The sequence below is a fragment of the Diachasmimorpha longicaudata genome, chromosome 7 (genome assembly GCF_034640455.1).
Source record: "Diachasmimorpha longicaudata isolate KC_UGA_2023 chromosome 7, iyDiaLong2, whole genome shotgun sequence".
Lineage (NCBI taxonomy): Eukaryota > Metazoa > Arthropoda > Insecta > Hymenoptera > Braconidae > Diachasmimorpha > Diachasmimorpha longicaudata.
Window position 1 is genome coordinate 2301372 of NC_087231.1, and position 17762 is coordinate 2319133.

The window sequence follows — 17762 nt, forward strand, 5'->3', positions numbered from 1 at the left end:
GATTGATTCCATACATACATATAAGTCCCCGAAGATTTATTGTCTTAGGCATCTCTGGAACGGGTAGAGACCGCACCAGCAAGAAAAAGAATAGTTTTTCAGAAAATAAGATGAATCCGATGTTTCCCGTTCTCGGGTTTATTCTAAGAAAAAGCAAAGAGAATTTTATAGATTTATTTCATCGTAGGGAGCTCAACTTTTTAATGTAATAACCGCCAGCGATTGAACCGTCGTCCGTTATCCTCCGCAATGAATCCATAAAATCCTGCGATAAATACATGGAGAAAAATTATTGAACGAGTCAGTTGATGTTGGCATGGAATCCATTTCTCGGGCTTTTCTATCACAAGATTAATGTAGAGGTGAATGACTCTACATTATAATCTCATAAACTAATAAATCGGAGCAATTTAGTCAATTGACAAATACTAAAATTCTTAAATCCTTTATAAATAGAGAATATCCGCGCTTTAATAAAATTTCCTCCCCCAGTAACCAATTCTATACCCATAAATCCTTGGAGATTTATCGTTCTGGTCTTAACCACAGAGGGTGCAGACTGTCCCACAGGAAGAATGAAAGAAATTCGGGTTTTTTACGGGATAGGCCATATCCAATGTTTCAAATTTCTAGAGAAAGCTGAAAGAAAAAAAAAATTAGAGAATTATAGATTTATTTCACGGTCATAAGCTCCAGTTTTTTTTATCTATTCGTGAGCGGGTAGCCCGTCCAATGTTCTCCGGAATAAATATGCCATGTCACCGTAAATATATCTAGAAACATGTGTTTTTTTATTAAATCTTTTGCGAGGCCATTATTTCGTTACCTTTTTTCAAGTCGAAAGCAACTTATTACTCGCCGTTTCTATTTTTAAATATTTGCAAAATGGACTATCTGCGTAATTTTGTGAGCTCATTATTTCATATGTAGTATATGAATGCAAAAATATACATCCCCTACAACCAGTTACTCGGGGGAAAAAACAGCATCAGGGCAGTAGTTTACTCGTGTAAACTTAACGAGTATAGTATTTCAATACAACTCAAGTATTCTAACAACGTAAAGCCACTTGATATCGGCTAATGGAAAGCCTGCGAATGGAAGAAAAGTCATGAATGCAGTAGCTTGGCGTAGAAATATTGAATTCTGAATGAAGAGAATTAATCTCGAAAGTGGTTTGAGTCCTGAAGTAATGAGCAGAGGAGGTACATCGTTATTCCTCAACACGCAATGTTCCCCCCAACAATAACTAAACCGTAGAGATCAAGGACTAACATTTATTCCATTGTCCAACAGAGAATATACAGAATGTATAAGACTGAGGGCTCTTTAATTCGATGAATTTTTGTCCGAATTTTGTGCAGGAAATTGGGAAAATTTTTATCGTATCCCAATACCACAAGCCAGTGTGAATTTTTTCGGACGAATATAAAATATGAAATTGTAAAGAGAGCGAAAGGTCAGTTTTTTAATTATATAAAATAGCAATGTTCTCCACTGCTATGCAATATGTATGCAATATTATTTCTTCATTTCGGACTCGAGGACTATCATTTATGGGCGTGAAGTGGCCAGAAGGTTACCCTTCACATCCTCAGAAACAAAAAATGGATTCAGTTCTCTCCACCCATTTTTTCTCCAGGGGTAACGGATGTTATACATTTTTGGCGTGCCGCTCTCACTAAAAATATCGGATTACCATTAAAATATACGAAAAGTAGTTAAAACCGAGAATTCTAGAGCGGAAAAAAATTTGATCTCCAATTATGAGAAAATAAATAATTGATAATTGATGATTGGTTATAGGCAATTCGTGTATCATAATCGAGTTAACAATAACCCAATTACGTGATCTGAAGAGATATTTCGTCGGTTTAGCGTCGGTTATCGATGTGGTCCATATCGGTTATCAATCAGGTCCGACATAGCCAGCAATTACACAACCGTTGCGATATACATATAAAGAAACCACGAAAGCGTCACGCTGACAAAATAGTCTTTGAATAATGAAATTCAATCGTAATTCACTCATTTTTCTAATACTTCATGAATGGCTAGCGTAAATTCCCAATCAGATAATTGTGCCTATGATGGAGCTTCAATTAAATGAAAAAGCTGATAAAAATAATAATAAAAATAAACCCTGGACTTTTCACGACTTCACAGAATTATAACTCGAGCATGAATATTAATTATTTTTCCTAATTAACTCAGCCCCGGACCTCTCTATAAACGAGACGAAGGGGAGGGTTTGAGTCACCCACTGAGCGCGTCTCCAGGTGGCGGATAGGAGGGGACCGAAGTATGAGTGGCACCTTGGGACCGGAGACAGGAGGCTGGAAAGAGCACCTGAATCTGGATTTCCGGGGTACACTTCGGATATCGGTCTGCGATGGCCATAACGTCGACCTACGGGAGTAAAGACCCGTCAGGAAGACCAAAAGCATCGCCGCGGACCAGACTCCCCAAGCCAAGGTGGAAGTAATCGTGCCGAGGGCTGAATGGCACTGGGGTACAGTGTCTCTAACGATACCCTTGGGGAACCAGGCAGCACCCCATTGTATGCATGCCTTACCTCCGCATCCAGGCTCTGCGGGGGTGGACCGTTTTTCCTGGACACTCGTGGGAATAACATGGACCCAACATTTAATAAAAATTTTAACGCCGATGACGGTGCCCTCACTGAGGGAACGGCAAAGGCTTCCAGGGCAGAGGAGGTGACGATCTGCGCTAGGGCTCCGGAAGGGGAACAAGCGCAGATTCGAATGGAAGTGGAGGAGGAGTCAGCCTCAGAGGGGCCTACCAGTGGTGGGCCCGCTGTCGCTGACCCTACCCAGGGGAAGAGGAGAAAGGGTAGGACGGGTGCGGAGAAGCGCCGGGCCCGCCAGGCTAGGCTGAAAGCCGAGGCCTCGCGGGATCAGCAATCTCCGCAGGCAGAGACCGCGTCGGGGGATAAGGAGGAACAGGGGACAGGGCCCAAGAGGCCCAGGTCCTCCGGATCCACTCCCCCCGATGTGGCCATGCCCAAGAAAAAGGCAAGGGCTATGGAAGGGCTAGGGGCAACCTCCTTCAAAGAGGCGGCGAAGGGTGGCGGCAGGGTGGCCATAGTGCCAACTGGCCATCCTGAGCTGTCCCTGACGAGGGAGCAGGCCTACCTGGTTCAGGAGGCGCTAGTGGCGGCAATGTTTGGGACTGACCTAGATGGTCAGCTCCCGAGTTTTGATGGCCACTGGTTTGACGATGGCGTGCTATGGGTGGCATGCACGGACAGTCAGTCGAGAGAATGGCTGAAAACCGTGGTGCCCACCCTGGTACCCTGGGAGGGGGCCTCCCTTATCCTGGTGGATAAGGAAGCGCTCCAAAAGCTGATCAGGGTTACGGCCTTTCTCCCGGGAAAACCCGTGGGGGCGGCTGTGGCCCTCGAGAGGCTGAGAAGGCAGAACAGGGCCCTCACCACAGGTAAGTGGAGGGTCTGGGACTGCCGGAGCGGGGAGGAGGGGCTCAACCTGGTGTTGGGTGTGGACCCCCAGTCCCTAGAGGTTCTGAAAGGTCTGGGGATGGCCCCTTTCTACTGCCTCGGCCGGGCTCGTTTTTATGAGACCCAGCGGAGAGCGGCGGGAGGAAAGGCGCCCCGGGCGCAGACAGGCCCAGTGGACGCGGTCGCTGACCAAGGGGGGTCGGGGATCGCCGAGGATGGGGGAGGGCGGGAGGGAGCACCAAAGGGCCCAAGTGGCCCGGAGAGTGCCCCAGTAACTGCCGGGGAAGGCGCCCGCGAGGGTGAGGAAAAGGAGAGCGAGGAAGGCTCCCTCTTACAGAGGGACCCCCTTGCCCCTGCAAAGCCTCCGCTGAGCGGACGGAGTAAAGGCCGGAGAGGAAGGCCGCCTCTGGTGAGAGGGGGCGCGGCGGGAACTGGGCGAGGGTCTCAAGGGACCCTCAACTGGGCCCTGCCGGGCTCATCACACTCGGGGCAGGGTAGGGCACCACCAGGCGGCCCTGCCTAACGGCCCACCAATGGCCAGGGGGACAAGGGGAGAAGGAGCAGAGGGCAATATGCGGGGAGACGGCTTAGGCTCTCTGCTAGTCCACTGCTCCCAGATTAACTTGCAGCACTGCAAGGCTGCGACTGCCCTGCTGAGTCGCAGCCTAGCAGTAGAGCATACAGACATATGCCTTATACAAGAGCCCTGGCAACACGGAGGCTCGGTAAAAGGCCTATCTGGAGGCGAAGTGGAGCTATTCTATGCTCGGGGCGACCTGGGCCCCAGGGCCTGCATTGCTGTCAAAAGAGCGTGCGGAGCCAGGGGAATGGCCAACTTCTGCCACAGAGACTTGGTGGCGGTTGTCGTGAGACTTCGGGGGGAGGCCGGTGCGGAGGATATAGTTTTCTGCTCGGCTTACTTCCCACATGACTCGCCGACACCACCACCTACCAATGAGCTGCGTGATCTGGTGAATCACTGCAGAGCTAGAAAGTTGCCACTCATCATAGGTTGTGACGCAAACGCGCAGAACGTGGTGTGGGGCAGCGAAAGATGTAATGACAGGGGCACTGCTCTCCTGGAATTTATGGCAGACGTGGACCTAGAGATCCTAAACAGGGGCTCGAGGCCCACGTTCGTCACTTCTCGCTGTCAATGTATCATTGACGTAACCATGTGCACCCGCCGGCTGGCGAGGCGATGCCGGGACTGGAGGGTGGACCGGGAGGACACACTCTCTGACCATCGACGCATCAGATTTAGCATAGAGGGCTGTGCCCAACCGCAGCAGGACCGCCTGCGCAGAAACCCAAGGGCCACCGACTGGGACTCCTTCGGGAGGAACCTGGAGGAAAGGCTCGGGGTTGGACGCGTTAGGCCCTGCAGGGAGGACCGGTTAGAGGACGAGGTGGAAAGAATCCACGTTGCCCTAACCGAGTCCTTCGAGACGGCATGCCCGGCTAGACGTTGCAGGAAGGGAAATAAAGTGCCCTGGTGGAGCCGTGAGTTGGACAGGCTGAGAAGCCAGTCCAGGAGGCTCGGAAACCGAGCGCACAAATCGAAAAGGGCCGAAGACTGGACTCTGTACAGAAATGTGCAGAGAGAGTACAAGAGGCTCATAAAACGATCAAAGGAGCTCACCTGGAGGACATACTGTGAGGAACTGGAGGCGCTTTCAGGCATCTCCAGGCTTCGCAGGGTCTTCTCGGGGGGCCCTTCACAACGGCTGGGTGGAATCACGCTGGAAAGCGGAGAGACCATCACAGAACCGCGAGAGGTCCTTGAGCATCTGGTTCGCGCGCATTTCCCGGACTCTGTTATAGAGCTTCCAGGAGAGTGCCTGGGAGTGGACTGGAAGCGAACAGGAAGCGGCGATCCCGACTGGGAGCTAGCCGCACGAATAGTAACGCTGGACAGGCTGCAATGGGCGGTGGACTCCTTCGAAATGTACAAGAGTCCAGGTCCGGATGGGATACATCCGGCCCTCTTGCGAAGAGGGGGGCCATTGCTCCTGTGCAGACTGATACCGGCATTCAGGGCCTGCCTAGCATTGGGCTATGTGCCAGGCAGGTGGCGGGAAGTCAGGGTTGTCTTTATCCCCAAACCGGGTAAATGCAGCTACGACAACGCGAAAGCCTACAGACCGATCAGCCTGAGCTCCTTCTTACTGAAGACGCTGGAAAGGCTGGTCGATAGGCACATTAAGGAGGGGGCACTGAGGATTAATCAGATATGCCCCTCACAACATGCTTACCAAGCTGGCAGATCGACTGAGACTGCGCTGCACCACTTGGTAGGCACAATAGAAAATGCGAAGGAAAGGGGGGAGGACACCCTTGGCGTCTTTATAGACATCGAAGGGGCCTTCGACAATACCGCCTTTGATACAATGGAGAAAGCTGCGGCAGCGTTTGGGATCGAGGATTCGATCATCAAATGGATAGCCGCCATGCTCCGATCAAGAGTTGTCCACTCCACCCTTGGGGACAGTGAGGTAAGGGCTGCGGCAGGGAGGGGCTGCCCGCAGGGGGGGGTTATCTCTCCTCTGCTATGGCTCCTTGTTGTTGACGGCCTCCTCACTGGACTCGAGGAACTGGGGGTAAGGACAGTCGCATATGCAGATGATGTGGCACTGCTGGTAACTAGCAGGAACACAGGCATGCTACACAGCAAGATGCAAAAGGCGCTGGATTATGTTCAGCAGTGGTGCACATCGAAGGGCCTAAGGGTAAACCCAGGCAAAACGGAGATGGTGCACTTCACACGTAGAAGGAGGGGTGCTGTTAAAGCTCCCTCCATTTATAACACAATGCTGGAATTCTCGAGTGAGGTCAAATACCTAGGTATTTGGCTCGACGAGAAGCTCAGCTGGAAAAAGCACATCGCCATGCAGACTAGCAAGGTCACCATGACATACTGGGCATGCAGGCGAATGTTTGGAAGCACATGGGGTCTAAGGCCGAAGATGGTCAAATGGATCTACACGGCCATTATGACCCCACAGCTAACATACGCAGCCGCAGTGTGGTGGACAGCCCTGAACAAGGCCTGCCACAGGAAAGCGGTGGACAAAATAGGCAGGCTTGCGATGCTGGGCATAACAGGGGCCCTCAGAACGACCCCCAGCTCAGCGTTGGAGGCTCTGCTCTTTATGCAACCTCCACACCTAATTATAAGGGAAGAGGCAACAAGAGCGGCCGCAAGGCTGCGGCTACAGGGAACATGGAAAGGAGCTAGGAATGGGCATGCTAGTGTCCTCCGCGCGGACGGAGAGCTGGAAGGGCTACTGTCGCGCGGTGCTGACGCCTGCAGACCCCGATGGCACTTTCGCAGAAAGTTCTCGGTCAATCTTGGATGGGGGGAAACCCCGTCAGGAAAGGATGCGGACTGGGTGCCGCCCCGTGGACTAGTCTGGTATACGGACGGATCACGGGTGAGCGGACGGGCAGGTGCGGGGGTCTGGTCAGAGGGGCCCGCAATAGCGAGGACCATTGGGCTGGACTCACACGCAACCGTGCTCCAGACTGAGCTAGCTGCCCTAAGAGCCTGCGCCAGGATGATCCTGGAGAGAGGGGACAGGGGCAAAAAGATCTTCATCTACTCAGATAGCAAGCGCGCGCTTAGGGCAATACTCAGGTATGAGTGTTGTTCTAAACTGGTGAGTGAATGCGTCGAGCTGATGGAGGAAATTGCCGTAAATAATCGGCTCGAGGTGGCCTGGATTCCGGGCCACGCTGGCATCAAAGGCAACGAAAGAGCCGATGAGCTAGCAAAGAACGGCAGTTGCAGGGGCTTTCAGGGGGAGGTGGAGCACGTAGGCGTGCACACCGATTTTGTGAAGGTCCTGGTCAAGGAACGTGCGGATAGGAGGGTCGTGGAGAGATGGGACTCGGAGACGGGTGCCAAGCACACGAAATCCCTCCTAGGAGAACCCACTAGGAAGTTGGCAGAGACCCTGTTGGGCCTAAACAGGGTTAAGCTCCGTACTATAGTGGGGCTTATCACTGGACACTGGCCCCTGGCTCTGTACTTATCAAGGATAGGCAAGGGGACTGACCCCCTATGCAAAAGATGCGGGTTGACAGAGGAGGATCCTCTTCACCTATGCACAAGATGCAGCGGACTCGATGAAGCCAGATGGAATGTCTTCGGGTCTACTTGCATAGATATACGTGTCGACAGGGACGGGATCAAGGGGCTCTATGAGTTAGCTCGTAGGGCACAAATACTCGATACCAGCGACTAGACGGCTGCCTGAAGGCAGGGTGTAAAATGGCCGAGAGGCTGATTGCACCTCCGGACAGGACCGTCTAAATATGATAAGTGATAAGTGATTTTCCTAATTAACTATCAGATTTGCCACTTTTTACTGAACACTGATTTTTTGTATAATCTTCTTTTCGCTAACGAAGCTCTTTAATATGAAATTTATTGGCGAATCGTCTTCGTCGGGAAATGGAACAATTCACTGTGAAGTCAGATGATTTCAGCTGTATTCCGCTCATTATTTGTATAATATAACTGAGAGATGGAAAATGTTTTAGAGCATATTCTGCCTCAGTTGATTCTACCAACATCCGCTTAGCGCATCATATTGGCCTGGAATATATTCCACTAGAAATAACCACGCAGATCATGCCAGATCGTTGGATTATTGATGAGTTTCCGGGATGTAATAAATTTCACTGGGTAATAAGACAGAGAGATTCACTTCATTGCCCTTCAACTATTCAGAAATCTGATATGATAAGAGCTAGGCAGTGGATTGATAAGATCTGGAGAGGTATGAAGGAGATAAGCCCTTCGGTTACAACAATCTTTACTCGTGTACTTAGTTACTAAGGGGTAATGATGTTTAATACACTTCCAAAGTAATCGCCCTGTTCCTTGAGTTAGATAGTTTTCGCTAAACCGGTCAGCGAGATATGACACGTAAAACGTGCCTACCCAGGTGGGAATTCACCATTGGTCCAAGCTTGGACCAAGCTTGGACCGAGACTAGGCTAGGTTGGTTCGAGCTTGGTTTCCAAACTTGGACCAATCTTGGCTAGCCCTTGGTTGGTAACGCCCGTCCGAGCTTGGATCCCAAGTTTGGCCCAAGCTTGGACCAAACTTGGGATCCAAGCTTGGACCAAACTTGGTCCAACCTCGGTCCAAGCGGCACCCAAACTCGACTTCCAAGTTTGGCTTAAAAAAAAATAAGTTTAGCTGGCTGTGCAAAAAAACTCACTTTTGGCAGTCGTATTGAAATACATTCTTTTTTTTATTATTATTATTATTTATTTTCACATGTATACCCTCTCGGGTTTTTACATTTTGTTCCCTTCCCCTGCGGTGCCATGGGACCGACTTTTTTTTTTCCCCGAGTGTAGGTGTTCCCAAACGGTCACCCATCCAAGTAGTATCCCAACGAAACGCTGCTTAGCCTCGATGACCGCCGGAGCAACACCGCACCCGCCCAACCATTCCAGTTCCATTACAGTTGGTTGATTCTTTTTTTTATTAGAGAGATATACGGTTTCAAATACAATATAAAAAACGATAAATTTGAAATAGAATTTGTTCATAATTTTCCGGTTTGACTTAAAGCCCTCGGACGATAACCAATTAGAAATTCTTGAATTTGCAAAAAATTAAAGAAAATAAAATAAATAATATATTTATTTATAAAAAATATGGATTCATATCTGCGCAAAATATAAACTATTGAATTTTTTCTAGAACATATTGGCTCGAGCTTGGTTCAAGCTTATCAATCCAAGCTCGGAGATCCAAGCTTGGACCAAGATAGGAATTGCCTTGGTAGCCAAGCTTGAATTCACAGGGAATCGCCAAACTTGGTTTTACCTAGGAATTACCACAGGTTCAACCGTGGTCCAAACTAGGAATCCCGAGGTTGGTAACCGAGGTTGGGCCAAGCTTGAGCCTATCGTCCAAGCTTGGAAACCCTCACCTGGGTAACTAGTTACTTTTACGTGCAGTGTGATGATATAGTATATTTTCGGACAGCGGGGGAAATATATAGGCAGAAAAAATCACCCCATTTTTCCAATCAGTCTCGATGCTTGAAAGAAAATTTTCGAAAGAGGATTCATCCCCCAATTATTTTGTGCGGTACAATCATTATTTCATCTGTAATGCGCAATCCATTGTGATTTCATGATGGCCCCTAATTTTTCATAAAATGCCATTTGATGAAAATTGGAATGAGATTCGCGATGAAAAATTCCGAGAACAATTTGTAAATCGGTCGAAAATTAAGTCTTCATAATTTAAAAGCTGTAGCGCAAGTCTTACAAATGCAAGGTTAAAAAATTCACTAGTTTTTCATATACGTTCATATATATACGGAAAGCTCTCTACATCGGATTTTTGGTCACATATAGTTATTGTTCATTATGAAAAGATTCGATTACGATCGATCGAATGTGATAACATGCACCCTAAAGACTACAATGCTAAGCCGTCTTGGAGGAATCGCGTGGTATCCGGAAAATCTAAACTTAGCTAGCAAGGTTAGGCAATGTAACCTTGATTCTTGATAATTATTTAAAAATCCATTCACATCAACGATTCGTTATATTTTCAGGCTGTAGTGATAAATTTCTTGAGAAAAAAAGGGGTAAAATTTCATTCCATTATTCCATCGGGTTTTACTGACCTTGACGTTGCCGAATTTCCATGTGAAAAGGATGACAGCCGGTAGACAGGCAATAACACAGCATTCCAGTATAAGAATAGCAGTTCTCATGAGCCAATTTAGGGATACGACACAGGGTGAGCCATCTTCACACGACTCACAACCCTCAGCACAAGGTAGACACTCGAATATACCATCCAATGAATACTGACTCTCCTCACCCTGAAACAGTAGCGAATTGAACTATAAAATTTCCAATTTGTTGTGACACACCGGATAATGAATTCTTGCAGGTCTGGGACAAATACTTTGTTGAACTGAATGATATGGAGCCTTAATGGCTCTTATGTCTGAATGTCACATGTGAAAATATCACTCTATAACAAAAAAACGCGGATAAGATTTTTTTAGCTCAAAATAAACGACACACATCACCGATTGTTCTGACACAGAAAAATTTCTTTTTCTGTGCAGAATCTTCTTTTTTTCCTGTGGAACTAAAGATATAAATCGTAAAAACCCCTGATTCATAGGTTTAAAAATTATAAATCCATCGAGCAAATCGTTTCATTACGGGGGTTCCGGAAAAATGGCGATAATTCCACGTCCCTCTTCAACGACGATCAAATTTTTCCCAGATATGTCCGGTCGTCTTAAAACGCTTTATTATTACAGTCGATAGTTTCCCAAATTCTCAAATAATTAACATTTAATTTTCTCCGCACTTTTATTATAATTTCTGTAGACGCGTCCTAACAATTCCCAACTTTTATAATTTCCTGACATTCCCCAACTCCAGGTATAATAAGGGCCTCAGTCCCGCCCTCCTTTTTTTCCAAAGGGGACACATCACAGAGATAAGTTTTTCTCCACCTCCCCCCAGCGCCTCTCCCCGAGGTCCGTACTTTTAGATAAGAATCCTAAAACTTCACTATAACATTAGTACTTTTCCAAGTTGACGAATTACACCCCATCGGTTACATTTGATCGTCAAAATATCAGACAGACTCTCTCGATATTTTACATAGCATTCTCTGATATCCCTTGTAAATTATTTTATATTAAACGCAAATAATAAATAAATAATTGAAATATGTTTAAAATTAAAATATCCTTTCACAAACATCTCTTCAATATTAATTCGTTGAAAGAGTGTACACTGATCGTTGTTCGATACAAAAAAAAACTGAACTTAATGATTTTTCCAACGTTAATATTTACGGCATAATGCAAATCATAATTTTCCACGTACTCAGGGAGTACCACAGGTAAATTCACTAACGACTGCATAGCACTACAGGATCAGAGAGCATCAAAAAATTTTGTTCGTCCCAAATTTTTCCCTTGATCTAAATATTATACTAATGTACCCGCCAGGAAATGGCAGGTAATTATATTAATTACATATTACATTTCATAATCAGTACATTCTGCTATCTTCATGCATTCCGCCGGAGTGCATTCTCTCCATGGTGTGGCAGAAGTATTTTCGTCCAAACTCTAATGTGCGGACGTGCATTTTACAATTCACACAATAAATTCAAAGTTAATCCTAATTCCTAGTCACCTTTCTGAATTTTCTTCATATCACCAATTAATGGGAAAGTACAGTGAGAAGAGAATATCTATTTGAAAGCATATTGCTAATTCATCAGGACAAAAAACATAGGATAATTAACATAAGTGGAAGTAATGGGGCACTTATTTTCAGTTCAATGAATTTCGCCTGCATCAAATGAATTTGGTTGAAAATTAATTTCCGTGTTCATTTGAATGTTCATTCATAGCAAGTGAATCGTTTGCAGAATTTACTTAACATCCGTGAATTATTTATTCCACGTGAGTACCTATTCAAATTTCCACTGAAATGAATGTATGAGTTTAATGTTTAAAAATAAATATTGTGGAAACTCCTGACAAAAGGTCAAATGAACAGTTTTATTCCATTGAAATGCATCGGTTATCCGAATATAGGGTCTCCTGAGACCAATATAATCAAAAACATATAATGAGACTACATCAAAGCGAACAAGCTTACAGTGGGGGCGATATTGAATGAAACATGGGTTACCGCAATAATTATTCCCGACCACGGTTGCCGTCATTTGGGATTCATAAATTAGCAACTTTCACGGGCTATATCTACACTTTATGCTTCCACCGTATGTAACGTTGGCCAAGCGTCACGTACGATCATTTAACATTCTATCATGGTCGGGTCCACAGTATCAAGTGTTGTTTCACCCCTGTGACAACTGTAAAATCATTTCACAGCGAACTCCATTCACGCCAGTTTCACCATAATGAATGTGAGTGGGGCTGAGCTCAAGGCACGATATTTGTACATAAACGAACAAACTTCTGGCCTGCCCTAATTATATGGTTAGTAGGACGTACAACATCGGATAGTTATTATAAGCCGCTCAGAAATTCTGTTGAAGGGCATGATAGAGAGCGCTTTCGGATGTTCTTCATTGCATGTAGCACAAATTTCCATTTTGCCACTTTGACCGAAAATTTACCACATAATTTGAATAGTAGAATATTGGTTTGGATAATATTTTTTAGACCATTGTTATTTCATATATATCGTTAACTTGCCACCTACTTTTATTTTCGCAGAGTGGAAAGTAACAAAATAGAAAAAACAGATTAGCTAAAGAAATATGGACTTTCTGTCCACCATAAAATTTTCTATAGGATATATCACTCGATGATGTACTAAATTTCGGTCTTGTCAATACTTGAGTCAGTGACCCATTTTAGAAAATGATAAAATCCTCTCTACCCAAGTCCATCATATCCTCTTGGTGCTATAATACCATTGAAAAGGATTTATCCGGTAGAATATCGAGTAGTTCATCACAAGCATCAATTTATATTGAAGATTTTGAGATAAATACGGATATAAGTATTAGCTTCCCTGCAACTGTCCCCCGAGTCAATCCTGAAGGTTGGCAGTAGGTTGTAGAGTAGTTGGGTTTATGGAAATGACAGAGCTTCCGGGCAATACGAAACTCCTCGAGAGGATTAAATTCCCGAGAGAAAATCTTCAAGGATTCACCCTCCAATGAATAAGGTTATACTGTCGGCAATATCTAATAAGGCTTGTGTTGGAAAAAACGAAATGAAAATAATCCTCAACAAATGGGAATCAAGGGGGAACCGCGGTTATATTATGGAGTCAAAAATGGAGCCATACGAAAAATCCATATTTTTTTCTCTTAATTAAATAGAAAAAAATATTTCTTGAAATTTGAAATGAAATTTTGATTGCAACACAATACGATGAAATCAGTGAACTAGACGTAAATCCTGGCCACTGTGTTGGAGACTCCTCTAGCTATAGATGGATATGCCATTTTGTCAGAAGTTGATACGCATTTTCCTGTTATTTTTAACAATAAACCCAGCTGCCTGGGATTTTTCAATGAGGTTCAATATTACTGAGATGATAAAAAAACATGGATTCCTATGAGTCTGAAGTCCAATTTCATAGAAATTGTTATCTACAGGTTCTACCGAATGAGCGAGTAGAAATGAGAAAACTCTAGGGGGAAAATACTTCACCTCCATCCGCTATACACGAAAGATATTCAACAAGCTCCTTAACGAGACACCGTAAAACGTTAGGGTGTTAAACCTATGGTGAACAAGGTATTTTTATCACGAGGTTCATCATTTTAGTGCCGGATGTTGCAACTGTATTTTATGCAATTCTCAATTATTGAACTATGAATATTCTCCATATAGACGGAAATTCAAACCCCCAGTTTCTCATAAATCACGGAGAAAATACGAGGTTGTTATCCTCACGCGGTTACTATTCTTATAAGATTTTAACAAACTAAATTTCTGTAAAACTTTGAAAAAAGAATTTCTCTGAAGTCTTTAGTCATTGTGAAATGAAATTAAAGTCTTGGGGTTGCTTACGGTAAACCGAAGAGCCGATAGAATAGAACTAGTGAGTTTTTATCGTGTATTCCAATATATTAACGGCTCTACTTTCTTGAAAAATTAATTGAATTTGCCGCAAGGAGACCTTGAATTCATTTTGAGGCAAAAAAATTAATGGAATTTAAAATTTATGTGATAATTCCCGTAACATGCAATTTCCTCAGCTACAGGAAGCTCATAATTTCCATGAATTTTCACATAAAAAAGCATATTCACCAGAAACTTGCAGAAATGGTTGAAATTGTTGAAAGTATTATATTACGTGAAAATGCCGAAGAATCTGGAATTAAACAACAAATTTTTCCAAAATTTTCCTGATCTTTCATCAATGGTCCTGAGATGATGAAACTCGCAATTTATCGCCAGTGGAAATTAATAATGAAGGGTCAACATTTATTTTTGAAGAATCAGAGATGAAAGCCATAAGACATAATCAATGAATCAAGTCCCATATCGTAACCCTATCCGACCTTTCCCTAAATAACTTCCATCAAGAATTTGATTTGCATGCCTTCAAATGTACTTATGAAGTTTCCATTGTTGAAGAACTTCATGATGAAGACATCAAGGAAGCTATTGCCTACATTGTCAGAATCCCTCGAACCAAACTATGCATCACCATTGAACATCCAACGTATTCATATCCAGTAATACCAATGAACTCCACAACTTAGTTATGCAAGACATTCTCGTATGAGATTTTCATCTCATGGTTGAGTGTTATATATCCCAATAAAATAGCACATAATGTTCCAAGCTTGTGAAAATCATCGAATAATATATGAGATCGTCTTTAAAGTTGGCGCTTTCATCGCCTTCATGTACTGCTGAGATTCTAATCCCAGTTTTAGATTTATTATTGCCCGAAATATTTACCAAGTATATATATATTCTTTCCAACCAAAAATATAATATGTCAAATACCTATCATATTTATTTCTCAGCAAAGATATTTTTTCCATGCTGCTGAATAAGCATAAAATTGTGCACCTCAACCCAACGAAAGAATGTTTTTCATGGACTGTAATTAAACACAACTTTTTTGTCATCTCTTTCTAATTAAAGGATACACTAAGTGAAAATTTTTCATTTTCAAATGCTCCTCATCAAATATGGTATAGGAAATACCATTGGTTAGAATACACCATCTCCATACCTTCTGCTATTTATTTAACTACACGGAACTATCATTGCATACACTAGTCCATTCGAAAAACTAAATGTAAAAGAGAAAAATATGCGGAGGGTACTAAATTTTTTGCCTTTGATTTTTACACTATGAGAATTTTTTAATATAAATTACCTTTTTGTATGGTAAACTTATGCCCTAAGAATGTTTTTATGTATGAAAATCACATCGTATTTTGCGTCTGAGAAATGTTGCCCTAGTGAAAATAAATAATACATCATAATTTTATTAAAAAATGAATAATGAGGTATATTTTTTAAACGGTATTCACTAGTTGCGCTTTAACAGTTGTGGCAGTTACCGAGAAGACTCTATTCAATCAATTACCATCAACATTAAGTCTGAATTAATATATTTAAACTGAGAATATAAAAAGTGCATTAAAATTCATGTCGAAATGAATTATGATGACACCTGAAAGGTACATCAATCGATTTGCGGATGAAATAAATCCATGAAGAACGTAAGTCTGTGTGGTGTCACATACGTCAAAAAAATACCACCAAACGAGCGTAGCATAGTATCGAAAGATCAATTACGGCATTTGACGAATGATCTATGTGTAATGTTTTTAATGGTGTAATAAAGCTTCCGGGGACAATTTATTGCTGCAGAATTTTTTAGTTTCGCACATCGCTCGTTGTAAAGTAATATAATAACAGTACAGCTGTTACCACGAGCGCGAGAACTATTCGCAAACATTTCAGGAGTTTCATTTGTTAAATGAGCCGTTTAATTATTCATTGAGACAAACGAGATTTAATAGCAAAATTTAAATGCGTATTTTTCACACTTTTCAACTTTTTTTATTGCTTTCTTTCCTAAGGAGATACATGGCTAAATTAAACAGTAATAAAAAATTCAAATCTAAATAAATTATAATAATATCTACACAATTGATTGACGGAAAAGAAACTTTGAAAGATGTTGCAGTGAGTTTTTGAAAGAAGAGGATCGTTTGATGATTAATTTAAAAAATACTCTATCATTTCGATCATCTGGAAAAAGGATCTAAATGGACAGCAATAATCAGCAGGCATTTCATGCATTCAAGGTATAAAATACAATTCGTCTAGTTTTAACTTTTTTTGCAACTAGTCGACGATATTTATGTGCATGTACACAAGTATTCCTTAAAAAATCTGATTGTTCTTATTTTAGTGACTTAGTATTTGAAGTTGCAGTCATGAGTTACACAAAAATATTTAGATAAGAATCTCTTGTATCAACTCCAAAATGATATTTTGAAAGTAATGTGGTATCGGGAAGAATTATGGGGAAATCCCCAGTGTAGAAATAATAATCTGTCAAGTATTATCGATAGATGTTCTTCGTATTTTATTTAGATAGTCTAGAGCTATACGTTATATAGTAGTTTTAGCGTAGGTGCTATTTGTGAGGAAACCCCGCAAATAGACATAGATTGGTACAGAAATGCAAACCTGTGCTATAGAAGTACTTAGAGGCTCAAATTTTGTGGGTTTATGAGGCCCACAGATGTGACAGGCGGAGATCGTTGTACCCAGCGTAATCCAGGGATGCTAGGACCACGTGACGCGATTAGGGCCCAGTCCAGGGTTGAGAAGAGGGACAGGGTCAGAGTCGTTAGTGAGCAGCGTTAGACGATAGACGTAGACTTAGACGTTTTTGTGTTGTGTGTTTAAGAGTGAATATTGTATTAAAATTATTTGTACCTTTTTACTAGAAATAAACTGTTTTTATCTTTTCAAAGTAACCTTACAGTAATTTTCTTTCCTATAGATGGAAGAAAACAATTCCGAAAATTAATTACCAGAATCGTGGAAATATCATGGCTTATCTCCCGTCCGCGAAGCGCCGTATTACCGTCAGCATAGAAAAAATCCTATTTATTGGTATACAGTTTCACTGTGTGATTCACGCTGTTAAATTTTATAAAATTTTTTTGAGGCGGTTTTTAATACGGATATAGAAATAATATTTCAATCCCGATATAAACACTGTGTCGTTAAAAACATGTATTTTCGTTACTCAGGCGCGGAAAGCGCTACCTATCCGCCTGGTTTGAGGACGATAGGTTAGCTATTATAGCACCGGACTCCACCGACATACATTACAGCTCCTAGGAGTATAGGTGCTTACCTACCCTCCGCTAAACGCCTCTAACGGAGACTGTCGTAACTTCGGAGTGACATGACAGTTGAGCAATAGCAATACAAAGATATCAAGTGAGTGAAAATTATTAAAAAGGAGAATGAATCGCATCATTCCTGAAACTCCAGAGGACGTGCTTTCTGGTGAGATGTTTAGTGAAGAGCAGGAATCCACTGATTCGGTTGCATCAGCTACCATAAGTTCTCTGAGATACCAGAACATTTCCGAGACAGATCCGAACCTCAACGAAGAGACATCATTTATTCCTAAAGATGTTTTGGATGAGGCAAAACACGGGGAATCGTATATGATAACAACAAAATCGAAAAGCGTGTACGAGAAAACGTACAAAAATTTCCAAACG

At 43.0% G+C, this 17762-nt stretch overlaps 1 protein-coding gene across 2 annotated transcripts in view; it reads right to left on the bottom strand.

The window, feature by feature from the left end:
* The window catches only part of LOC135164592 (metabotropic glycine receptor-like), a 127981-nt gene that overhangs the window by 37151 nt on the left and 73068 nt on the right, over positions 1-17762 (bottom strand). For both annotated transcript variants that reach the window (XM_064125073.1, XM_064125074.1), the window contains one exon: positions 10141-10341. In XM_064125073.1, the coding sequence (XP_063981143.1) occupies positions 10141-10341 (201 nt within the window). The remainder of the gene's footprint in view (positions 1-10140; positions 10342-17762) is intronic.